Source organism: Peromyscus californicus, unplaced genomic scaffold, assembly GCF_007827085.1.
Source record: "Peromyscus californicus insignis strain IS unplaced genomic scaffold, ASM782708v3 Scaffold_3__1_contigs__length_106647218, whole genome shotgun sequence".
Lineage (NCBI taxonomy): Eukaryota > Metazoa > Chordata > Mammalia > Rodentia > Cricetidae > Peromyscus > Peromyscus californicus.
In genome coordinates, this window is record NW_026294551.1 from 101,975,704 (window position 1) to 102,000,337 (window position 24,634).

The 24,634-nt window shown below is 47.2% G+C and overlaps 2 protein-coding genes across 6 annotated transcripts in view; one reads left to right on the top strand and one right to left on the bottom strand.

The window, feature by feature from the left end:
- The first annotated feature begins 10,593 nt into the window (after positions 1-10,593).
- On the top strand, positions 10,594-23,191 carry Nubp1 (NUBP iron-sulfur cluster assembly factor 1, cytosolic). Of its 3 annotated transcripts, XR_008222614.1 has the most exons (12): positions 10,596-10,740; positions 10,817-10,921; positions 12,414-12,547; positions 16,356-16,424; positions 18,306-18,338; positions 18,870-18,960; positions 19,582-19,736; positions 19,870-19,980; positions 20,227-20,329; positions 21,532-21,615; positions 21,926-22,107; positions 23,014-23,191. XR_008222614.1 is itself a non-coding variant. In XM_052759453.1 (11 exons), exons 1-11 carry the CDS (start codon positions 10,722-10,724, stop codon positions 22,051-22,053), a joined length of 1,032 nt encoding a protein of 343 aa, XP_052615413.1. In that variant the 5' UTR covers positions 10,595-10,721; the 3' UTR covers positions 22,054-23,191. The 3 variants fall into 3 exon arrangements, 2 of the variants coding, with proteins under 2 accessions (XP_052615414.1, XP_052615413.1); XM_052759453.1 differs by having other exon boundaries at positions 10,595-10,740; positions 21,926-23,191; XM_052759454.1 differs by lacking the exon at positions 18,306-18,338 and having other exon boundaries at positions 10,594-10,740; positions 21,926-23,191.
- Tvp23a (trans-golgi network vesicle protein 23 homolog A) overlaps positions 18,164-24,634 on the bottom strand; it is a 46,490-nt gene continuing 40,019 nt past the window's right edge. For all 3 annotated transcript variants that reach the window (XM_052759456.1, XM_052759455.1, XM_052759457.1), the window contains 2 exons: positions 22,819-22,878; positions 18,164-18,713 (listed from right to left, as the gene is read on the bottom strand). In XM_052759456.1, the coding sequence (XP_052615416.1) occupies positions 22,819-22,878 (60 nt within the window). In that variant the 3' untranslated portion in view covers positions 18,164-18,713. The remainder of the gene's footprint in view (positions 18,714-22,818; positions 22,879-24,634) is intronic.

Genomic DNA, 24,634 nt, shown 5'->3' on the forward strand with positions numbered 1-24,634 from the left:
AGAGACAGTCGGGGCCTGTTGGAAAAGGTTCCAGGCCCTCTCGAGGCTATCCTTTATTTTCTATCTGTTTATCTCCGCGAGATTCTCCGCAATAAATCCTTCTATCTAATATTTCCTGCTGCTCGCACTCAAGAAACTCTGGGGAACTGTGGGGGTGGTGGGTAAACGCCCCACAGAATGGTGCCATGAACAGGGACTAAAGAAAAAAGAAAAAAAAGGGACTAAAAAAAAGGGGGGGACTAAAAAAGGGGACTAAAGACAAATGAACAGGGACTAAAGACAAAGTAATAGGGACTAAAGATAAAGGAAAATAATAGTTTTATTAGAATTTTTGGCGAAAGTGCTGAGTTCAGCCCTGCCAGTGGATAAGGCATGCCGGTGTTATGGAAAATATATATTTTTTATATATATTATTGAGAGGCAGGGGTTTTATCCTCGAGAGAAAAGGAAAGCGGACTGGAAGGATGTCCGATGCTGCAGCGAAATTCTCTTTCAAAATTTTCTATCTTCTATCCCTTTCTCAATTTCTATCTGTGAAAAATAAGTATAAGGTATAGGATAGTAATATAGTGTAGGGAAAACTTAGAAGTGTAAGATTGTGTAGAAAAAAAGGCAACTAGACAGAAAAACTCTTCAATTTTCTAAATTTGGGGGCTCTGAATGCAAACTGGGGGAAAAATCTTTGGGCTTTACGGGTAGTAAAAAAAGCTCTTTGAGCTTATGGGGAAGAAAAAGTTTCCTATGGAAGCTTTTGTCCTGGGGACAGCTGAAATGCAAAGTCCAAGCGGCAGGAGAAAGTGATTTCTCCCTGAGGCAAAAATGGGGGTGTAAAAAGCCAAAAAGTTTAAAGTTGGGAAGTTTTGGGAAAAGTTGGTCTTTCTCTTGGGGGAAAAAAAATCTTTTAAACTAAAAGCTTTTCTTGGAAAACTTGGGGGAAAAAATCTCTCTAAAAAGCCTTAATCTTAAACTAAAAGCTCTCAAAAACTAAAGCCTTTAACTTTCTCTCAGAAGGACAAAAATTAGAATCACCTGAAGATATTAGTATGGGGACCACCATACTCTAAGGGAAAACAACAAACCTCTTAAGACAGCAAAACCTCTCTAAGTTCTTTCAAGCTTTAAAAATCCTCCCTGCAATGCAGGAGGCAGGGACAAGTTCCTAAAAACCTCTCTTCTAAGCTGTCTCTTCAAGCTGGTAAAAGACAGTGGGTCAGAGTACCCTGAGGGAAACGCTTGGGAGAGTGTGGGTGAAGAGCTACAGAGAGCCCAAAAGGGCCGGAAACTTTACCTGAGAACAGCAAAAAAGTCGAGCTTTTCAGTTACAGCGGAGCTGAGGCATCAAAGGTTTTGTTTCTGAGTGAGCGTTTCAGAATGAAAAAAGGTGCTCCTAATTGTCCTAATGCAAAGATTCCCCTGAAGCATGCAAACTGTTAGCATTATATCCTTGCTTCTGAGCAAAAACCCAGAGGTGACTGGCCAGTGCCTCTGAGTTGAAATGCATTTCAGGGATACTAGGGTTCCTGCAGTTGCAAACTTCCTGGAGCACAGAGCTGAGGCAGGAAGGTGCAGGACCCAGGGGAAGATTGCTAATGAACAAACAAAACTAAAGCCAGTGGGAACAGCACAGTTGTCCACTTTCCTACAAGTCCTGGGTTGATAGTTCCACAGCTAAAAAAAAAAAAAAGCTTTCCTATCAGAGTAAGGACCTTTCTGGGAAAACAGTAAAGCTGAACTGTGTCTGAAGCAGTTGTGCTGCAGAGTCAGAACACTGGGGAAAGAGCCCAGCCAGGGCAGAACAGAACTATCCAGGAGTAAAGCTTTCTTTTCTGTCAGAGAAAGCAGCTCTTTGAGAAAAGCTTTGTTTCAACTGCCTCCCTGAGATGAGGGAATGTGGCCCTGAGGGGTGATTGCCTCTGGCATAAGCTCTGTCCTTGAGCACCCAGACAAGCAAACACAACCCACTGGGGGACTGGGCCAGGTGAAGGCCTGATGAGGCAAAACACCTGTCCTAATGGGAGTTTAGAAATGGCAAAAACCTCCCTTGTTAGATTTTCAGTCTGTACGCAAACCACACAGACCCCGAAAACAGAAACGGACAAAAAGCCCCTACCTTCAGTAGCAGGGAAAGCTGCCACTGTAGTGTCGGAAACTGTTTCTGGGGTAGAGGGGATAAACTGAGACCAAACTGGGAACTGTCTGGGAAAGACTCCGAAGAAACAGAAGGGACATATTCCTCCCCAGAAAATGCATGACCTGAAAAAGCTGCTAGAATTTGAGGCAGATTCAGGGGGAGGAAAAAAAAAAGCCCCTACCTCCAAAAGCAGCTAGCAGAGGAACAGAGCCGCAGACAAATACCTGAAGCTCTGCATCTGGGGAAGGAAGGAACAAGCAAAATGAGAATAAAATCAGTGGGAGAAAATCTCTCTGAAGGAGCTATGGAAAAGCTCTGTTGTAAATGCTTGTTTTTCACTGACTGGCTAAGGCAAACACAAGCCCCTAGGAAAGTTGCTATCAGAAATTGCCCACCTCAATGCGCACTAACGAGGCAGGTGCAGTTCTGATTTGGGGGCCACTGTCAAATGAAGGAGAGACACCTGTTAAAGCCAGCTGAGGAGAGACCAGAAACCTCCCAATGTCCCATAATTGAAAATGTAAAATGCTTGTTCAAATCTCCCGTTGCAAAAGCAAAAAACTTTGTTCAAACCTCCCGGGGAAGAATTTGTAAGCAAGTCTGGTAAAAGAACCAGTTGACTCTCAGACCCAAAAAGAACTATGGGAAATGACTGATATAAGGGAAATGATATAAAGGACTGATACTATTATGGACTGATATAAGGGAAATGCATTCTGGGAAAGGTAGTTTTTCCACTAAAGATGGCGACATTGCCTTGAAACACTTTTGTCAGCTCGAAAATACGTTCATGGTAAACTTAAAATACAGCTTTTAAAAGAATAAGGAGGAAAATCATCTAAGAGTTTAAGTGTCAGTTCCAATGAAAAATTGAAAGGATACAGAACTAGGTGCTTCGCGGTTTGGGACTCCGATGTAAAATGCCTTATTTACCCTAATAGCTGTGCAAAGTCTTTAACGATAGTTGGATGACAAAAAGCAAACAAGCCACTTTAAAATCCTTGAGAAAGCAGTTTATACACTGAATGTTGTCTTAGATATGAAGAAACTTATGTTGAAATTAAAAAAGTTCTTTGCCTTTTGAACAAACTGCCTGCAATGAGTAATTCCTTTGCAAATCTAATAAGGAGACAAGGACACAGGCATTCAAAAAGAAATGACTGCTTTATAGATGGGAAACAAACTTCAGAAAATCTAGCTGTCTTATGAAAGAGTTGCTTCACCTGAAAGTTCCTTATTAAAAAAAAATCAATGCTAAATATTACAGCTGCTAATAACATCAGGAGTTAAAGTTAATGAAGTGAAAATACTAAATACAGTTCGGAGCTGTGCCACTTTTGGCTTTACTAGCTCCTTTAGAAAAATACTTTATATCACCTAATAGCTGTGCAGTACTCTGCGAAGAGCTTTACAGCAGCTAAATACGGTAATTTCACCCTCAGTGTGAAGTGAAGTTTTTCGGTAGAACAAACCAAAAGTACTGCTGTAATAGAAATGTTTATCTGAATTGAAGCACTTAGGGGAGCTATTATGAATTTGGGTGAAGGAACAGCCTCTAGTTAAAAACTGTTTACCGTTGACAGTGCATCTCTGCTGGTTCCGGAACAGCTGAGAGAACTGGCAATTTTGGAGTGTGACTTTGTCCTGGGAAGGTTATAGTCCCCTAGCAACAACTATCACAATTCTATAACAACAACACTCACTAAATCCCAGTGCTTTATAACAAAGCTGACTATAAATTCTAAACTTTAGAAATGATGTACGTACTTCCTGTCTAGTTAAGAATCTTTCTAATAGAGTGATAATAATTAAGAGTAAGAAGTAGAAAAAGATGAAAATAAGATATGTGAGTTTGTAAAAATTCTCTTGTTAGATCTGTGTTAAGAAATCTTTAGGTGTTTGCGAAGTTAAATATATGCTAATAGTAGCCCTATACAAGTTTGTAAAATAGATCTATAGAGTTCCTTTAAGAATATAAGCTTGCAAGAAGTATCTAAGGTAGTCTTAAGACATGTAGTAATAAGCTTGTAAGAAGTAAAGATACTAATTGTAAATGTAAGTTTAAATAAGAAATTTGATAAGTATATAAGAAGTAATAAGAAATATATTTGCTAAAGTAGTTCTATAGTTTCCTTAAGGAGTATAAATAAGTAGATGTTAATACATTATATGTGAGTTTGTAAAATGTAAATGTTGAATGTGAGTCTAAATGCTTTGCAAGGCAAAAAATGTTATATGTGAGTTTAAAAAGTGTAAATGTTAAGTGTGAATCTATGCTTAATGTATATGTTGAAAAAACCTGAGATACAGTAGTGTCCTAGTAGACTGCAAAGCAGGCAGTCTGAGCGGTTTTCGAAAGTTCCAGAAGCCGCTAAGAAGCTAAGAATGGCGGACGCCAGAACCAGCACAAGGCATCCGCAGCTGAGATCCATGGAAAATCGACGCAACACAGAAAAACCTGAGCTAATATCAAAAACGGTGTGGTTTAGAATACTACTGTACCTAAAAAAAAGTCTCTGGCTTGAGAATAAGTTCAGAGACGCTTGTTTGAACAAAAATTGCTAACTGCAAAAAGTTTTGGTTGAAAAACGTCTCTTATTTGGAAGTGAAAGCCGGATACTAGAATGTTTCTTGTTTGAACTTTTTGAACTTAAAATGAGATAAAATTACAAAAAAATTTTTGTTATGGATTTATTAATATTTGGAAGGCTGATACCAGAATTTATTTCTTATTTGAACTTTTTGAGCTTAAAATGAGATAAAACTACAAAAAGATTTTGGTTATGGATTTCTTCATATTTGGAAGGCTCGTACCAGAATTTATCATTTGAATTTTGGGACTTAAGAAATGAAATGAACAGTAGAGATTTCATTGCAATGGGACAATTTTGAGTTTACTTATAGTAATGACCTAGGAACTGTTTTCTGGAATTGGGTTAAAAATGGAACTGTTTAAATGAAGAAATTTATTATTTCTACCTAGAATCAAGATGCAGTTTTGTGTATGCATATATGCTTTATTAATTGGTGATTCATGAATTGTTTTGTGGAACTGTTTATGTAAAAATGAATTTACTTACAGAACTGGTTTTGTGTTACAAATGGAACTGTTTAAATGGAAAAGTTTGGGTTTTCTAACTAGGCTTGAGATTTTGCTTAAATTATAAAGAAAAGGGGGAGAGTTAATATTCCTTAGTCTAATTTCAAAAATTGTTTGAGTGGATTAATGTCATGTTTTGTTAGTAAGAAATGTAAATGGGGGCTGGAGTGGTGGCTCAGAGGTTGAGAGCACTGGCTGCTCTTCCAGAGGTCATGAGTTCAATTCCCAGTAACCACATGGTGGCTCACAACCATCTGTAATGAGATCTGGTGCCCTCTTCTGGTGTTCAGGTACATGTAAGCAAGCAGAACACTGTGTATAGATAATAAATAAATAAATCTTTAAAAAAAAAAAAGAAATGCAAATGGGGTATACTAAGAGACTACTTTTAAAGTGTGTAAAGAGTTTTATTAAGAAACTGCTTTTGGATGTTTTGCTAAAAGTTTTCAAAGTGTCAATGGTTAGATTGAGAAGATTGCTTTTCAATATGGGTTTGTAGGAATTGTATAAGTTTGGGTTCCTCTAACTAGGTTTGAGATTTTGTTTAAAAAATTATAAAGAAAAGGAGGAGTTATGAGATTGAATTATGTTTGCAGAAACCTATTGATATTAATGCACCCTGGTTTTGTGGAGTTAAGGAAATATTTAAGTGAATACATTGAATACATTGAAGTTTTTCCTATGTTCTGTTAGCAAGAAAATTCAAATGATTGAGTTAAAGTTGTAAGACGGAGAAAACTGTTAGCTATATTTAGCACCATATATGCTAATTCAAATGGTTCTGCTAAGAGTTTGCTTTGAGTTATAAGATCGAGAGAATTGTGACTATGTATAGCAATATTTATGTTAACCTGTTAATGGTAATGATGAAGCTAAGGGATTCTTTAAGTTTGTAGTTGCCTTAAGAGTTTTTGGCTTAGAAAGGGCTTGAGGCAGCTAAGACTGCTGTAGTCACCTTGGACCTAATTCAAAAGAGAAATGCCATCTATATCATCCTCTACTCCCATACTGGGAGGTGTAACAGCTTGGAGATTGCTGTAAGTCATTAATAGTTATTTTTTTATATATTAAGAAAGGGGGACCTGTGGGAGCCCGTTCTCGGGTTCCTCGTGGCTTTACCCAGCAGGTCCGTATGGAGGATGATTAGGATCACGGGCCTGAGTGCAGGTGTCTGAGATGGTCTGCACTTGGCTGTGCTGGGGGAGGAGGTCTTTTGCTCCACCCCTTGGCGTCTCTATAAAAACCCTGGGGCAGAGACAGTCGGGGCCCGTTGGAATAGGTTCCAGGCCCTCTCGAGGCTATTCTTTATTTTCTATCTGTTTATCTCCGCGAGATTCTCTGCAATAAATCCTTCTATCTAATATTTCCTGCTGCTCGCACTCAAGAAAACTCTGGGGAACTGTGGGGGTGGTTGGGTAAACACCTCACAGGTTTCTACATCCTTAGTGTCTGGGCAGGTAGAGTTTGTACTTCCATTAAAACTGTGTCAACACATACACTGGCAGTAATCAACAGTTCTCTAATTGGAATTAAGTCTCACTCAGCAAGAGGGAGACTATTATGCCCAGATCATGACCCCAAAGAGACCACCGAAGACATAGGTGTCCAGAATGCAACAGCAAGGTTTATTCTGTAGATACAAGTCTAGACAGGGAACTCATTCCTACACCCAATACAGTGAGGCAGGGAGGAGTTGCTCTTTCTTTGTGAGGCTAGCTTTTTAAAGGCAAAAACCACAAGCCCTTCAGGGGGGTTGGGGGGGTTTTGCACAGGTGCAACTTGGATTGGTTTATTTTTATCTCTGTTCTCTTTTAATTGGGTGAGGGTATGTAATCTTTGAATTTACTGGTTGGTGGTTACAATTATCACTTTGGGGGCAGTCCAGCACAAGTCCCAGGCTTTGTCCTTGAGCCGCCATGGGGGCTGGCTGGCCAAGCACGTACTGACTGTGGGGGCTGGTTCAGTGGTCCAGGCTCTGTCCTTGAGCTGCCATGGGGGCTGGCTGGTCTAGCACGTCATGCACATAACTCTAAGTTGGTGAGGGGCACCAGACAGTAAACATCTGGCTGAACTTTGAGCAGTCAGAGTACGTGCAGAAAGGGAGCTACTGCAAGGACTATGTCTTTTGTTCATGGCCCTCCCAGAAACTGCGTGCTCAAGTCTCAGGAAACTGAAATTGAGGCCTGATCTCTGAGAGAAGACTGAGCAGCCTGTTATGGCATCTGCCTGGTCCTTTCAAGACCATGCCTGATACTGGAAACCTAACCAACTACCCAGGGCTAGTGACGTCATGGATCTTAGAGGACAGCCTACAAGCACTGTTTGACTAAACCAGCACAATCACTAAGAACAGTCTAATATCTGTCCTTATACCCACAGATAGTGTAGTTCTCACCCTTAATCAAGGAAACTTCTCTTTTCAACAGATGGAGACCATTACAGAAACCTACAACCAACCAAAATGCTGAGTTATGGAGCCTGGTCCCAGTGGATGCATTTACAAGACACCTCTGCACCTAAGACTCAGGAAGTATTGCAGAAGAGGCAGCAGAAAGATGTTAAGGGCAGGAGGATCAGGGAGTTTGCTGTGAGACTGTGTCTGAAAGGGTTTTCCAGTGCAAGAGTATCTTAGCAATCTCACTTCTTGTCATCACCAAAGGCCAATTCCGTGTTTCCACCATCACCACTGTGTCATATTTTCCCTATGCTCATGTTCCATATCCCCAATAAAGCTCACACTGTTAATGTTAGCATTTCCGGCATCATCTAGCCAGCCCCGGGGTCCCATGGCTGAACATGCATTGTCAGTACTCAGTACTTAGTCAGCCCAGAGTCTTATGGCTGTACATCACCACGTAATCTGCGCAATCACTGCGTGGCTACTTAAGCCTCTTACACATGTGCTAAGCCCCTCTTTAAAAGCTAGCACCACCCGATCCTTGGCTCTGTCACTTCTCTTTCCAAGGCAAGCCTTCACCCCCCTTCACTCCCTACCAATAAACTTAAAATGTGGGGTTTGTTGTCATGGTTCGTTCCTGCCACTGTCAAACTACAGTTACAGCCTGCTCTCTCCTCCTCTCTGCTCTCTTCTCTCCTCCCTCTTCCTCTCCATCCTCACTCAGATATGGCCTTCTGCACCACCCCCAATAAATCTCTTGCATGAGATCTGTTGTGTTATGTGACCGTGATCGCCAGGATACCCTTTGCCACAAAACCCTTTCAGGCCTGTTACCCTACAGTATCTCCTACTGATGTCAGAAGCCACACTCACAGTCTCACCAACATGGCTGCCTAAACTTGCAGAACAAGGATGACACCAAGCGACATGCCAAAGTAGACAGGGTAACGTCCACAAGGCCTCAACTCTACACAGAGAACTGTAGCATTCTACAGGAATGCTGAGAGTGGGAGAAATGGTCTTCCCCAGGGAAGAGCACACTCACTGATTATCCAATACCAAATGGTCATCCTTGAAAACAGGCATACAAGTAACATTATACAGACTGTCTCAGTTTGGGATTTTATTGCTGTGAAGAGAATCCATGACCACGGCAACTCTTATAAGGAAAACATTTAATTAGGGTGGCTTGCTTACAGTTTCAGAAGTTCGGTACATTATCATCATGGTTGGGAGCATGGCCGCATGCAGGCAGATATGGTGCTGGAGCTGACAGTCCTACATCTTGCAGGCAACAGGAAGTCGACTGAAAGTCACACTGAGGGAAACTGAGGGAAGCTTGAGCAAAAGAGTCCTCAAAGACTCTTTTGTCACCCTCACAGTGACACACTTCCTCCAACAAGGTCACACTTCCTAATAGTGCCACTCCCTTTGGGAGCCATTTTCTTTCAAACCACCACACAGATGGAACAGGTTTTGTGTGTGTGTATAACATATATGTATGTAATAGATATGTAATAACAATAAAAAAAGATGCCATGAATTTAGTAGACAGCAAGGAGAGGTAAATGGTGAGGTCTGGAGGTAGGGAAAGGAAGGGAGAAATGATGTAATTATAATCTCAAAAATAAATGAAAAAATGTTTAGAATCCTTCAATTAAAACAACCACCACCACCTTGTGCCAAAGGTGGCTCCCATGGCTGTGAGCATACACAGGAAGTCTGCATGGTGCCAAAAAACACTGCTGCCCTGAAGCAGCCAGGCTCCTGGGGAGATCGTTACAGTAAGGACAGTGGGAGCTTCGGCAAGTGAGGAAAGCCCCCAGAGGCTGGGCTGGGCATCCAGAGGACACAGGAGTGGGTCTGAAGAGGTCTCACTGGGCTGGGCATCCAGAGGACACAGGAGTGGGTCTGAAGAGGTCTCACTGGGCTGGGCATCCAGAGGACACAGGAGTGGGTTGGAAAAGGTTTCACTGGACAAATTTAAAGGGAACATAATAAAAGAGAACAGATTATTATTATTAATAGCTTAGAGATTGTAAGAGCATCTTCTTATTTTTTCAGCCCAGGAGCCAGGAGTAGTGGTGCACATCTGTAATCCTAGCAGCTGGAAGATGGAGGCAGGAGGATCAATGAGACCTTGTCCTGCTGGGGATTCAATTTATGAATTCAATTTATGAATAATATGAATTTATTTCTCAACTTGTTAAGACAGGTACTCTACCACTGAGCTATACCCCTTGGTACAGCCTCACCTCTTGGCCAAGCATGGCAAGAAAATCATTAATTCAGGTCAGCCTCGGCTACAAGAGAAAGAAAGGGAAGGGGAGGAGGAGGAAGTGTTTTGTTTTGTTTTTGCCGTGCTGGAGACTGACTATAGGATCTCAAACATAATAGATTAAGCACTGTGCTAATTGAGCCACGGTCCTAGCCGGTAACAGAATCCAGGGAAGAAGAGCAGAACGTACTTTAAAAAAAAAAAAATTATTATGTATACAGTGTTCTGCCTGCAGACCAGAAGAGGGCACCAGATCTCATTATAGATGGTTGTGAGCCACCATGTGGTTGCTGGGAATTGAACTCAGGACCTCTGGAAGAGCAGCCAGTGCTCTTAACCTGGGGGTCAACTCTCCTCCACCACCCTTTAAAAGAAAAAAAGATTTACACACTGTACTTTTACTAGTAGTAATTGCATCAACACTGAGGTCATGGAGAATAACATTGACAGAAGTCATTAAAAAGATCGTATTACTGTGCATATGTGTATGTGTCAGAGGACCGCTTTCAGCGTCCGTCCTCTTTCCACCATGTGAGTTCTGGGAATCGAACGCAGGCCGTCAGACTTGCTCAACAAGCGTCTTTAATCGTAAAGCCACCTCACTTGCTCAGACGCCGTACAATTTTTACGACTGTCTCAGCTCAGTTTTGGAGGGAACCGAAATCGGAGCCCCACCCACGGCGCACAGGGTTTTGCGCGTGCGCAGTCCTAGTCTGGCGAGACCGTTCACACGGCCGGAGGGTCAGATTGGACCCGCGAGGCGGAAACCCGCCCCCGGAGTTCCGGCTAGCGCAGCCCCGGCAAGAGTGGCAGCATGGAGGAGGCGCCCCACGGTGAGCTGGCGCGGGCCGCGTGGGTGGCGGGCCGCTGGGACCGAAACGCTCTGACTGTGCCCTTGTCTCCGCGCAGGCTGCCCCGGGGCCGACAGCGCCCAGGCGGGCCGAGGAGCCTCGTGCCAGGGATGCCCCAACCAGAGGCTGTGCGCGTCGGGCGCCGGCGCTGCACCGGACCCGGGTGAGGAAGTGGCCGGCGGACCAGGAAGTGGAAGGGGCGGGACTTGAAGGATAAATGACAGCGGCTAGCAGGCCGACTTGTCTGTGTTTGGGGGGGGGGGGGCGGTTGGCGTAGTAGGCGGAGCTTGAGGAGCGAGGGGCGGCTTTAAAGGTCAAACAGCGGAGGAAAGTGGTGGAAGTGGAGGCTGAGTCTGACCTATGACAGCCAGGAAACCAAAATGGGCATCAAAGTCAGCTTGGTGGTTCAGGCCTGTTCCCCCGGCACTCTGGGGGTGAGAGGTAGAAGCAGGAGGATGACCACAAGTTAGAATCCAGCCCGGGCTACATGATGAGACCCTGTATAAATGAATGAACATTGGGGCCGAGTGTGTTGGCACATGCTTGTAATCTCAGCACTTAAGACGTTTTCACGTTTAGAAAAGAATCATGAGTTCAAAGTCATCCTTGATTATATAGCGAATTAGAGGCCAGCCTGGGCTTAGATGAGACCCTGTCTCCAAAAAATAAATAAATAAATAAATAAATCAATAACTGAATAGGACTTTAAAGAAGGCTAGAATAGGTAAAAGTGATGTAGGACAGGACGAGGGCCTGAGTGACAGCCACTGGCCTCACTATACACGAGGCCAAGCACAGAGGACAGATGCGGAGGTCTGTCACAGATCACTGGGGCTCTGGCTCTGGTAGGGAGAAGAACCCTTTTATGGAGTGAGCCCATCACTTGGCAGAAATGAGTGTTCCTTACTGCAGTGGAGAGAGAGCTGTGAGGAAGACCAGAGTGGGGGAGAGAAGCAGGAGCACAGGCTAAACCCTTCAGGAGCAGCTCCAGGTGAGGAGGGCTGAGGTCCCGCCCAGACGGGGCTTGGAAAACAGGAAGCTGGGAGAAGGAAGGCTCTGGTACTGATTGTTGGGTTACCTGCAAACTGTGGCCTTGAGCAAAGTTTCTGATTGCCTTCATCATGGAAAAGTTACCCCACCGTGTCGTTTTTAAAGATTTCAAGAGGATGAGATGTTAGTTATTGGGATGGGTACTCAGCTGTGAGCCTGTCTGTCAGGATTTCTTATCCTCAGCACTAGTGATGTTTGAAGCTGATCATTCCTGGTTATTAGGGCTGCCTGTGCTTAAAACACCTAGCATCATCCTACACGCCACTAGTGGTCCCTCCTTGTGACAGCCAAAGAATTTCTGCAGATGTTGACAGATGTCCCCTGGGTTGTAAAGCTTTGCTATCTGCAAGGTTCTGATCAGGAATTTGAACACCTTACCCTCCTGGGAGCCCATGTTCTAGTAGATGAGGCAATGCATAAATCAAACAAGACACTCTCAGGGGTGGTGGTAGCCACATTTTCTTCCTAGCATTTATTATTATTTTGCTGAAGTGATATCACACAAGGAGTGTTAGAAACAGCTTAGAGAGTGACCCTTCCAGCCCTCTGGGAAGGACACTCCGAGCCAAGGCAGGGAGGTCATCGCCTCAACTGCTTCTTTGCAGCCGTGGAGGAAATCAAGGAGAAAATGAAGACGGTGAAACACAGAATCTTGGTGCTGTCTGGGAAAGGTGGCGTCGGGAAAAGCACGTTCAGTGCCCACCTCGCCCACGGCCTGGCAGAAGATGGAGACACGCAGGTGCGACTCTGGGCTATGCTGGGAGGTGCTCTTGTGTCAGAGCCCCTGATGGCTTTAGGGAGTGATTCTTAGTCTCCAGGGCACCAACCTCTCTGACTGTCTTGACCCTGCAGAGAGAATGAGGAGCTGCCTGGCCACTGGGTTCTCTAACCAAGAGGGCAGCTGGTTGTCACGTTTCACTGGGGCCTCTTCTACCTGCCCCTCATAAAGCTCTTTCTGTTTTCTTGAAGTCCATCTCCTGTGAGTGAAGATTGGTATTTACATATTTAAATGGTTACTTCCCAAGTCACACAAGCACCTATACATTATTCTTGTTTTTGTCCATAAAGCAGGAAATATTTTCTGTGCTGGGTCATTCATCTCAAGTGTACAGACATGAAATTGGAATCACCTCACCAGGCCATGTGACACATGCTTGTAAATCCCAGTATTTTGGAGCCTGGGGGCAGGAGGATGTTTGAATTCAAGGCCAGCCATGTCTACAGAGACCCTGTCTCAAAACAGACAAAACTAACTCAGATCCCCAGCACTCTGCAGGAGTGCCAGCTTTAATAAAGGGTGGTGCTAGCCAAGGGCAGCGCAACTTCATATCCCAGCTCTACTCACATCACTGCTGATGCCCGGGCTGGTTGCCAGACTCTCTGCCTCCATTTTCTCATCTGTGAGATGGGGCTCAGAGGCCTGGGTGAGAGGGAGCAGTTAAAGTGCAAGTACTGCTCCTCCCGCACAGTGTCCTCGAAAGGTCCCCGACAACCGTCCTCATCACGGCTGCACTTTGCTAACTGAAATTCAGAGGATGATTAATGCTTTTAGAGCAACCTACCTAACCCACAGGTCAGAGCAGGTTAAATGTTCTGTTAGGGGATAGTCTCTTGCCACCAAAGGGTCAAATTTATATTGCCTAGTACAGTGCAGTCTTTTTGATCACATTGCATTTTCCATAAGGGGCTGGGACTGCAGCACAGTGGTGGAGCATATGTTTGAGAATCAGTCCCTGCCTCCCACAAAAAAAAAATTCTAACAACAAAAATTGACCTGTATTGGCCAGAATAAGTTTTGGCTCTAGAGCTGTTGGGAATATTCTTAGACAGCTGCGTCTACACAGCTGTGTCTACAACAGCCTCTGCCCCAGCCAGGCATGGGGAGCTAAGTTCATGTGCCTGTCCTCCATACAAGTGTCTTGCTACACACCTGTCAAGACCTTCCAGTATGCAGTTCAGTGTGGAGACAGGACCTGACAAGCTGTATTTCTTTATGCAGTTAGAGTTATTTTAAAAAAAAAAAAAGACAGTGAGCTGGGTGTGCTGACTCACACCTGTAGTCTTGGCACTTGAGAGGACTGCCACAAGTTCCAGGCCAGCCTGTGCTACAGAGTGAGCCCCTGTCTCAAAACTGGAAGCAGGCTGTAGGGAAGCCTGCATTCTCTGGGCGGCATCCTGGCAATGACTGCAGGGCCATCTGCCGTGCACAGTGTAGACGTGGTCACACTGGATGGAGCTTGATGAGCGTCCAGAGCGCAGTCTCTCCAGCCCTCAGGCTGCCTTCTGTGACCAGTAGAAGCCTGGCACTCGACTGCTCCAAGCTGCTGTTTGTCATCTTGTTAGGAAAAGACCTAGGGTAAAGACAGCAGAAGTGGAGTTGAGTCCTGACATCAGGCAGAGGAAGGAAGGTGTATGTAAATGAAGGAGCCTTTGTAGTCCAGGCCAAGGGCCTAGGAGGATCGCTTGCCAGCTTCCATTGCACATGTCCAACTCCTGCACAGTACCATGGATGATCTTGGGCACCATGGATGAAAGGTGAGCAGCATCGGTACTGTCAGTTCAGGGCGTGTGAGGAAGCACCTAAGACCCTTCCCTGGGTTTGTAGACTCCACAGCTGGAGGAGCCTTAAACCCTCAAACTCATTTCAAAGGCCAGCAGCTCTGATAGGCAAGACTGAGGGAGAAGCCTTCATGTGAAGTGGCTTGGAAGGCCCAGAGTTAGAACCAGGACCCTGTTAGGGAAGAAAGTTCACATTTTAAGGGGGCAGAGTTGATAGCCACAGCACGTCCACTCCCCACTTACTGTGAGAGGGACTCCTCACCATCAGCCAGCTGGGAGGTCCTGCGGATGGACAAACAGGCCTGGTTTTCAGCAGGCACTCACTAGCCTGACCTAGGCTGAGGAGGGAAGAAATCAGTGATGGTGACTCAGGTGTCATCTGCCACAGGGAGCAGCCCAGGGAGATCCTGAGCACAGCTCTCACTGCCTTCCTGGACAGTGAGGTGACTGTCAATGTGGGTATTGCATCCTGGTATCACTTGGCTCAGTTCCTTCTCTGGCTTGTGGGGAAAATCTTTCCTCAGAATGAGCTGATGAGACAGGTGGCTGGAGACCTCTAGAGCTGCAGAGGTTCTCTGATTTCTCATGTCAGGGACCCAGGTCCCATCCTCAGGTGGCAGATGTCCCTGTGCTGCACTCTGGGGCCAGGCCGGCAGAGGACGCAGGAGGCAAACAGGGATCTCAGTGATGAAGTTCTCTGTGTCCCGGTACACACCGGTACCACAGTCAGCCAGCATGTAGAGGAAGTAGGATGGAGAAGGAGGAGAGAAGAGAGCATGGGGCAAGTTCCAAAGTTCCCCAGGGGTGCTGCACTCCAGTTTCCAGACCACCAGTTCTCAAGATGAATGGCTGCCCTTCACAAGGCCAGCGCGTGCTGCCACGGGCCAGTTGTCAGGAAGGGTGGGGACAGACTTAGGTACAGTTTCTTCTGAGACTGCCTAAGTCCCCAACAAGAACTTCCCAGATTCCTTTCATATTTTTAAAGATTATTCTTATTTGCATGTATGTGTATCTGTGTAACTGCCATGTGTGGCCAAGTGTCTAGAGAGGCCAGAAAAGGGTGTTAGATACCCTGGAGCTGGAGTTACAGGCAATTTTGAGCTGCCCAACGTGGGTATTGGTAACTGACTGCCTTTTTAGAGGGCCAGGTTCAATTCCCAGCACCCATATGGCAACTCACAACTGTCTATAACTCCAGTTCCAGGGGATCTGATGCCCTCTTATGGCCTACATGGGCCAGGCATGCATGTGGTGCACAGATACATAAAATATAATTTTATGTACACATAAAATACAATTAAAAGGATGTGTTTGTGGGGAGTGTGCATGAGTGCCGTGTCTGTGGAGGCCAGAAGGGGGCACCAGATCCCCTGAAACTGGAGTTCTGATGGTCTTGAGTTGCTGGACATGGGTGCTTTGAATTGTGCTCTGTTGAAGAGCAGCGTGGTCTCTCAGTGTCTGAGCCCTCTCTCCAGGATGTCCTTTCTTACTTTAAGGCTCTTTGGGAAGTTTGTTATCAACTTGGTCACAGGAAAATGGTGCTTGCCTAGAAGTCAGCCGGAATTTCTATTCAGACCTCCTCCCCTCCTCTGTAGGCCTGAAAGTGTCATGGGAAGAGCACTGGCATTGGGAACTTTGACTTTGTCCTGTCTCTGTTCCTTACGCACTGAACAAGTCTCCAGACCTCTGAATCTCAGCGTCGTCTTCTGTGATACAGAAATCACAGGACACTCCTTGACTGAGTGACCTAAATCTCTGAGTGGCTTGATGGCCTGCTGTAAGATCACCTTGTTCCACACTGGGGCCTGTATGGATGACGCGCCCTAGGAGTTGTACTGTATCAGTGGCCTGGAAGGGCCATGTTACACCTTTCCCCTGAGAAAGTGGAAGCTCAGTTGTCTGTTTTGATGTGTCCGTGGTTGTGTCCTGTCCCGATGTGCACATCTCGAGGGTCTAGCAGTCAGTGACCTTCCTCTTCTCATTCCCAGGTCGCCCTTCTGGACATCGATATCTGTGGGCCGTCGATTCCCAAGATCATGGGCTTGGAAGGAGAGCAGGTGATGGCCGTCAGAGTACTTGACTGCTTCTCTGTGGGCGAGCACATGCACATGCCCCTGTTCTTCCTCAGCGGCTGTGGATTTGGGGGTTTGGGATTAGGCATAAAGTGCGTCCACGTCTGTGAGAAGCATTGGTGCCTTCGTGGGGAGGGGAGGGAGACAGCCAGCAGGATGCAGACGTGAGAGGTGGAAATTCAGCTCTGAGCGCTAACTCGCGGCTCGAGAGTGTGTGGGTCTGCATGGAAGCTAGGGACCCTCAGTGTTGTGGTCTCCTCTAGGGAGCTGAGACCCTGCTTGTGAGACTGGAGAATGACAGGGCAGGAGGGACCCCTGGCGGTGTGCAGAAGCAGGGCAGGGGCTCAGAAGCTCCACGTTCTCCTCAAGGCACAGAGTGTCAAGCAAGGCAGAAAATGGGAGGGCAGAGTGGAGGGACAGGCTACCCGGTACGGAGACCTAGTGGAGAACACTAGCTGCAGGCAAGAGCAGGAGCCTTCAGCCTCAGTAAATCGGAAGGTCACCCAGGCTGCTCTTGGTCGTACTGCTGAGGCCTTGGGTGCGCTCTGAGGATGTGAGTGTGTGCAGGGTCACCCATGTTGAAGTAAAACAGGATTCTTCCCTGGTCAGTGAGCCCTTGCACAATACACAACCCAACCTAGGTGTGAGCTGCTTATAGTACAAGCATGATTTATGGCCAGGCATGGTGCTACAAGCTGTAGTCCAGTCACGTGTGAGGGTGAGTTGGGAGGATCACTTGGTTAGGGGGCCAAGGGGTGTCAGGACCTGTCTAGAAAGAGGAGAAGCACCGTCTGATGTGTAGGTGGAAGTTGCTTAAGTTCAAGTTTCATAATAAACAGAACAGAGCCCAGCCCTCGAGGTCCAGGTCCTGAAGTAGCCCCATGGGACTTCCTGGTGACTTTGGGCCCTTGCCCTCTGTGGATAGTATCATGGAGTCAGGGCTCAGGCCACTTAACTGGGGCAAGTGTTTTTCTTTCTTTCTTTTTTTTTAGACTTTCACTGGGTAGCCCTGGCTGGCCTGGAACTCACAGAGATCCACTTGCCACTGTCCCCTGAGTGCTGGGATTAAAGGTGTGTGCCACCATGCCTGGCCTAAGGGCAACTTTTAAAATTGTATTTCATTTCATTTTGTGTATGTGGGGGTGTTTTTTCTGCATGTATGTCTGTGCACCACATGCTCACATTGTCCAAAGAGACAAAGAGGCTGTCAGATTGCCAGAAACTAGAATTACAGACAGATGTGAGCTACCACATTCAGATGCTGGAAATTGAACCCAGGTCCTTTGAAAGCATAGCCAGTGCTTTTAACTGTGGAGCCATCTCTGCACCCCTTTTGGGTAGCCTTGAATCAACTGTGGCACTAAAGGTCACAGGTAGTAGATCCCTTCTGCTCCTGTGCATCGTGACCTGGCTGCCTTCCATGTGCCTGAAGAAGCAGCAGCTGGCCAGCCTCTCATTCTTTTTAAACACCTCAAAGTTGTGCCTGAACTTGAATGATTTTGGTTCTTTGACAAAAACAGACAGGGATAGAGGGTTTGTGTCAAATAAGGTCTTCATTTCTCAAACCTCCATTAAGAACTCAGCAGCTAGCAAATGAAGGTGCTGAGGACTGAAATCTGTTCTTGGGATCCACACAGTGGACGGAGAGTCCTGAAGGTTGTCCTCTGACCTCCGTGTGCAGTCAAGACACATATACATACACATGCATGCACGCACTAAATAAATATAATTTAAAAACCTTTTTTATTGAGTGATGCAGTACAGGATGGTGAATCGCACTGTGTGAAACCATCCTCTTTGGACACTTTGTCAGTGATGATGTGACCAGAGTGCACAGTGATAAGAATGACTGCCATGTCCCCACAGGTTCACCAGAGTGGCTCCGGCTGGTCTCCAGTGGTGAGTTAGCCTTCCTGGGGGGCAGGGTGTGAGATAGGTGTATCTGATGGAGGTGGAGTTGGCAAAAATATTGCTTAACTTGAATGTTTACTGAGGCTGTTTTCCAAGCATGCAGGTAAGATCGAGGACCAGCAGACCTTGTCTGTATGGGGCCGATGGACCTGTGCTCTCTGGTTCCATGGCTACGAAGTGGTGTTGTGAAACTGAATGACCAGTGTGTCCCAGTCAAACCTCACCTCCAAGACCAGACTGTGAGGTCTCTGCTCATCCAGTTAGGACACCTGAGGAGATGGTGTTTGTTTTAGCTTCGTTAACCTGTCGTTGAGGCACAGGCCAGACATGGCCTCTTGTAGATCTCACCATGGCCACCTAAGGCTGCAAAGGCAAGCGTAGGTGTGAGGCACATGATACCTTCATCTTGAAGTTTTTTTCTTTACCAGATCCCCGGGGAAGTACCCACATGTGGTTTGTGTAGGTGTGTTGTGCCCCTGTTCCCACAAGCAAACGTGTTTCTCCCCATTCCCTCTGCAGTATGTGGAGGACAACCTGGGGGTGATGTCTGTGGGTTTCCTGCTCAGCAGCCCTGATGATGCTGTCATCTGGAGGGGACCAAAGAAAAATGGTTTGTCACTTTGCTCCTCTGGCTCAAATTCCTTGTTCTGCCTACATCCAGACTAGACTGTCAGGGAGACTGCATGCATGACTTCAGTGGTATTTAATGCTATTGCTTTGGTACTAGGGACAGAGCCCAGGTCCTGCATTCTAGTGCTTGACCTGGTATGAGAAATGCCAGTTTTCAGTGTAGACATTTTAGTACCTGCTACGAGCTCTTCTGTTCTTAAGGCTTTCAGAATCCTAAAGTTATTTGTAGTGTGGTGTCACGTGGCTGGTTTGTGTCAAGGAAGGAAGTGTGAAGTGAAACCCCCTTGCTGGGTCAGTGTGGGGGAAACAAGGGCATACAGAAAGCATGGCCTGGGGCAGCCACCTTCTCTCATTACTGACTTCGGTCACATGAGTCTGTTGGGGCAACATGTCCGTACCATACATAACATAATGATAGTAGTACTCCTGACCTCATGACCACCCAACATATCTGCAGGCCTCACCTCCTGCTCCCTGGGGGCAACAGTATCACTTGTTGAGGGCCCCTGCTATGGAGTGTAGGAATGCTCCTGTAGACTGGAAGATCCTTCTGGACATGTGTACAGAAGGAGGGCACACACTCAGCCTTGCTCCCTTCCAGGCATGATCAAGCAGTTCCTCCATGATGTAGACTGGGGAGATGTCGACTACCTCATTGTAGACACCCCACCCGGCACATCCGATGAACACCTCTCTGTCGTCCAGTATCTGGCTGCGGCGCACATTGATGGGGCAGTGATCCTCACCACCCCTCAGGTGAGTGAGCACCAGGCCATGGTCACGTTCCCCAGCACTTGATGGTGTGCCCAGTGTCACGGCCATCCCCTGGACCACACGTGTCTTCCAGTGCCCTGTGGCTGTGGGATAACTGCTCTGTGAACTTTGCCAGGAGGTGGCCCTCCAGGATGTCCGGAAAGAGATAAGCTTCTGCCACAAGGTGAAGCTGCCCATTATTGGAGTGGTGGAGAACATGAGCGGCTTCATTTGCCCCAAGTGCAAGGTGAGGGTCCCAGGGGTGGGGCCGCTACACACCCTTGTCTTAGTGAGGAAACAGCAGGGTGCTTCTCTAGACTGCTCTCCCTGCTGTGTCAGGAAGGCAGGGTCTCCATCAAGCCCTCCTCTGCCTGAGTGAAGATGCTTTGGAGTTTCACATCCAAAAATCAGCCACTGCTTTAAAACATCTGGAAACTAGTGTGTCCTAAGATACAGAAGCAGAGAAAAACTTCCTCCTCTTTCTGCTTCACAGAAAGAGTCTCAGATTTTCCCTCCCACAACTGGGGGTGCAGAGGCCCTGTGCCAGGACCTGAAGATCCCTCTCCTGGGCAGAGTGCCGCTGGATCCACTCATCGGTGAGTCTGAGGGTTTATGCTGCTTGTACAGCTGTCATAGGAGCTCGCGGGCTCGGAACAGCAGTGGTGGGTCAGAGCGGGACCCACAGAGTTCCTTAGAGGCTGCAGCCAGTGAGGCCTGGGGCAGTACCTCAGATCCACCTCCATGAAACCCCAGCCACATACCCCTAGGACTGCAGGACCCCTTCGTCACCAGCAAGCGCTGAGACAGCCCACTCCGTGCCACTTGGGTGGGCACTGATATGCTATAGGGGACCATGCTGGGTATCATAGGATCCTGACATTTGCACTCTGAGCGGCTTCAAAACTGGAGAAGGAGTACACACCTATCTCCATCCCAGGCTCACCCAGGACATCAGCTTGCGGAGGGAAGAGGAGACAGGCAAGGGCTCAGCTTCCCCCAGATTTCAGTTCCCCAAGATAAGAGTTGAGCTTGTGTGAGTGCTGAGTGCCTGTGACAGGACTCGCCTGTGAGTGCCGGGTGCCTGGGTCTGAGAGGGAAGAGCCTGACCAGATTGGGCTCAGCTGCAGGTGGCTGTGCGCCCAAGTGTGGGAGCTGGCCTTTCCTGGCAGGGCCTGGTGTATGCCAGGCAGCAGCATGGGGACCTGGGCACAAGGGAGATTCACAACCAATGAGCTATGTCTCCCTGGGTCACATATGGTCCGTGTGTGTGTGTGTGTGTGTATGTGACAGATCCATCCCAGTGTGGATGACCATAAAAATGAACTGATACGGGAGAGAGCAGAGGGCAGGGTGTGTGCACCGTGAGGCCTGTTCTAAGCACGAGAGGCTGTATGTGTTCTACATTGACATGTGCATTTCTGAGGAGATGCTCCGTTCACCCTGCCTGCATTTCCTTTCTTAGTCCTTAGGTCTTGCCACACACACTGTCTCTGTTGATTCCCTTCCCTGTATTCTCATTTTCCTGGGCTGCTGGTTAGTGGATCTAATGCAGATTCCTGGGCCCGCCCAGAACAGCAGACACACTTCTTTGGACCTGGAATCTGCATTTGCCATGTACCGCCCAGCTGGCTTGCGGCAACAGCAAAGAGAAGTGAGGGTTGCTGGGGCGGGGATGCAGCTGAGGCCTCGGTTGTGTTCCCCAGCTTTGCTCTCCTTGAGTGGGGAGCCCCAGGTAGCCATGCCACAGCAAGCACCAAGAGTGGGGCGTTCACAGGGTCTCGTGTTCTGTCTTTTTAAGGTAAGAGCTGTGACAAAGGGCAGTCGTTCTTTGTTGAAGCCCCAGATTCACCAGCCACAGCAGCCTACCGAAGTATAATTCAAAGTAAGTGTTTGAGACAGCTACTGGCAGGAAGTACCTAGAGGGGTGAAGTGTGCAGAGACAGAAGGGTGCTGGCCACCCGCATGATCAGCATGGCTCCTCGGGAGACTTCTCCCCATGTGTCCATGTTGTGAGCTAGTTCTTAGTTTGAGAAACAGGGAGGGTGAAGTTGATGGCGTGGGAGATACAAGCTGTAAAGGCCAGTAACACTGATTGAAATCCTGGCTGTGGATGGCCAGAGCGAGCCATGGCAGCTGTGGGCCTGGTCCTGCAGAGCGGACAGGCGAGAGCTCACCCCTCACTTATTTTCTAGGAATCCGAGAGTTTTGTGGTTCTCGTCAGTCACATAATGCGAACCTCATCAGGGGACAGGACCTGCAGGCACAGGTGGTCAGCGGGGGACAGGTGGGGCCGTGGCCAGCAGATGCTGACAGGATTTGAAGTCACTTCCTTAAGACTTTAATCACCTATCTGCCTGCTTCCTCCAGATCAAAGGTATAGGTACTCTGCATACAGGTGCCATTCATCGTAAAATAAAACGGTCTCCTTGAACCCGTCCCTTAGGGGCTGCTTTCTGGAGTCCAAAGACTCCCAGGAGCTCTTTCTGCCTCAAGTATAAACCTAGGGAGGGGCAGAGGGAGGCCTGTGGCTCCCTCAGGTGGATGGAAGTGACAGCGGCCCCAGCCCACACTGGGTCTCCAGCTCTGGGATCATGCTTTGGCTAAGGGCCATCAACCCCCTCCCCCCAGAAAAGCCCAGAAGTCACCCATAGGGTGGTGGGTACCCTCAGGACATCCAGTAATTCCCAGGGTCCCAGGCAAACTCTTTCCTGGTGCTTCTGAGAGACTGGTGTAACTCTCCTGACCTGAGACTGAGTGAGACATAGGAACTGAGAGCTGCTGAGGGAAGTCATTCCAGATTTCCACACCACTGTGGTGTGGCAGGAGAAGGTGGGCAACCCCCTCCCCTGTCCTCTCCTTTCCCTTTACACACGTACTGTTGGAATGTGCTGGGGTCTCTGTGGGGAAGGTGTGACCTTTCTGAAGGTCAGTGGTTCTGGACAGGCCTAAACTTCAGGGCTCCAGCTTGGACTTGCTCCAGGTCAGCTTGGAGGACTGAGGAGAGTCCCCTAGACCTCGGGCACAGCTGCCTGGGGGCTGCATGTCCCATGAGTGCCCAGGCCTCAGGCCTGCATCCATTGCTCACCTAACGCTGGTGGATGTCCAGTCCTTCAAGCCCGGGCTTCTGAATGTCACCTGGGGATGCCTGCAAGGCAAGAAGAGCCATGACTGCCCCAGTGAAGAGCGGCTGACTGACAGAGCCATTGCCACAAGCAGCAGCATTGAGACCACTGCACACTGAACCTGTCAGACCAAAAACTCCTCCGTCCTTCCCTTCCAGAAATATTCCTGGGGCTGGAGAAATGGCTCAGCAGTTAGGAGCACTGGCTGCTCTTCCAGAAGACCTGGGTTCAGTTCCCAGGACCCACATGGCAGCTCACTTTGACACCCTCACACAGACCTGCATGCAGGTGAAACACCAATGCACATAAAATGAAAATAAATTATTTTAAAAACTATTTCCTGCCTTCAAAACAAAACAGATGGCTTTGTCACTCTTTCCTTAATTCTGCGGGGTGGTTTTTCTTTTTTTTCTTTTTTGTATGTGTGTATGTGCAGGTTTGTGCATTCCATGATGTACCTATGGGAATCAGAGGACAACTTTTGGGGAATTAGTTTTCTCTTTCCACCCTGTTTTTGAGGCAGGGTCTCTCCCCTATCTCTGCACTGTATACTCCAGGCTAGTTGCCCATGAACTTCTATATCTACCTTTCATCTTACCCCAGAACTGTCATGATTATAGATGTATGCCACCACATCTGGCTTTTGTCGATTCTTGGGATTGAATTTAGTTTGTCAGGCTTACACATCCAGTGCTTTTATCTACTGAGCCATCTCCCTGGCCAATTCTGTAGGGTTTTGTTTTATTTAATTTTATGGGTGTGAGTGTTTTGCCTGAGTGAATGTATGCATGTATTAATGTGTGTGCTTGGTGCCTGTGGAAATCACAAGAGGGTGTCAGATCCACTGGAACTGGAGCTACAGATGACTGAGCCACCATGTGGGTGCCGGGAACCCAGTCTGGCTCCTCTGCAAAAGCTTTGTTCTCTAAGCCGCTGAGCCATCTCTCCAGCCTCCAATTCTATAGTTTTAAATATCACTTAAAACTAAACAGTAGGACTGGAGAGATAGCTCAGCGGTTAAGAGCACTGGCTGCTCCCCCAGAGTTCCTGAGTTCAATTCCCAGCAACCACATGGTGGCTCACAACCATCTGTAATGAGATCTGGTGTCCTCTTCTGACATAAAGGTGGACATGCAGATAGAGCATTCATATACAAAATAAATAAATCTTTAACAAAACAAAACAGTAGTCACAAACTGTCAGATTCCGACTGTGCTGATAGGAGCTGTCAGTCCCTTACAGACAGGATGGTGGGTGCCAGCAGCTAGGGACACTGGGGAGCTGGTGTGAAAAGGACCGGGCTCCTGTTGGAGGTGAGAAGGTTTTGGAGCTAGACCATGGCATCTGCACAGTGCTGTCCCTAGAACTAATTTACCTATTATGCTTTTTATTTATTTATTTGCTTATTTATCTATTGAGACAGGATCTTACTATGTAGCCCTGGCTGGGCTGGAACTCATTTAGACCAGGCTGGTCTCAAACTCAGAGATCCACCTGCCTCTGCTCCAGAGTACTAAGATTAAAAGTGTATACCATCAGGGGCTGGAGAGATGGCTCAGGTTAAGAGCACTGACTGCTCTTCCAGAGGTCCTGAGTTCAATTCCCAGCAACCACATGGTGGCTCACAACCATCTATAATGAGATCTGGTGCCCTCTTCTGACCTGCAGTCATACATGCTGTATACTAAATAAATAAACCTTTAAAAAAAATGTATACCATCATGGCGAGCTAGAACTATAGACTGGAAATAGTCAATATGGTAGATTTTACATATACAC

Bases quoted from the DNA above. Each gene is read 5' to 3' on its own strand.
- Nubp1 (XM_052759453.1), top strand. The intron at 10,922-12,413 runs GTGAGGAAGTGG...GCTTCTTTGCAG, and splicing joins CGGCGCTGCACCGGACCCGG to CCGTGGAGGAAATCAAGGAG. The intron at 21,616-21,925 runs GTAAGTGTTTGA...CTTATTTTCTAG, and splicing joins CTACCGAAGTATAATTCAAA to GAATCCGAGAGTTTTGTGGT.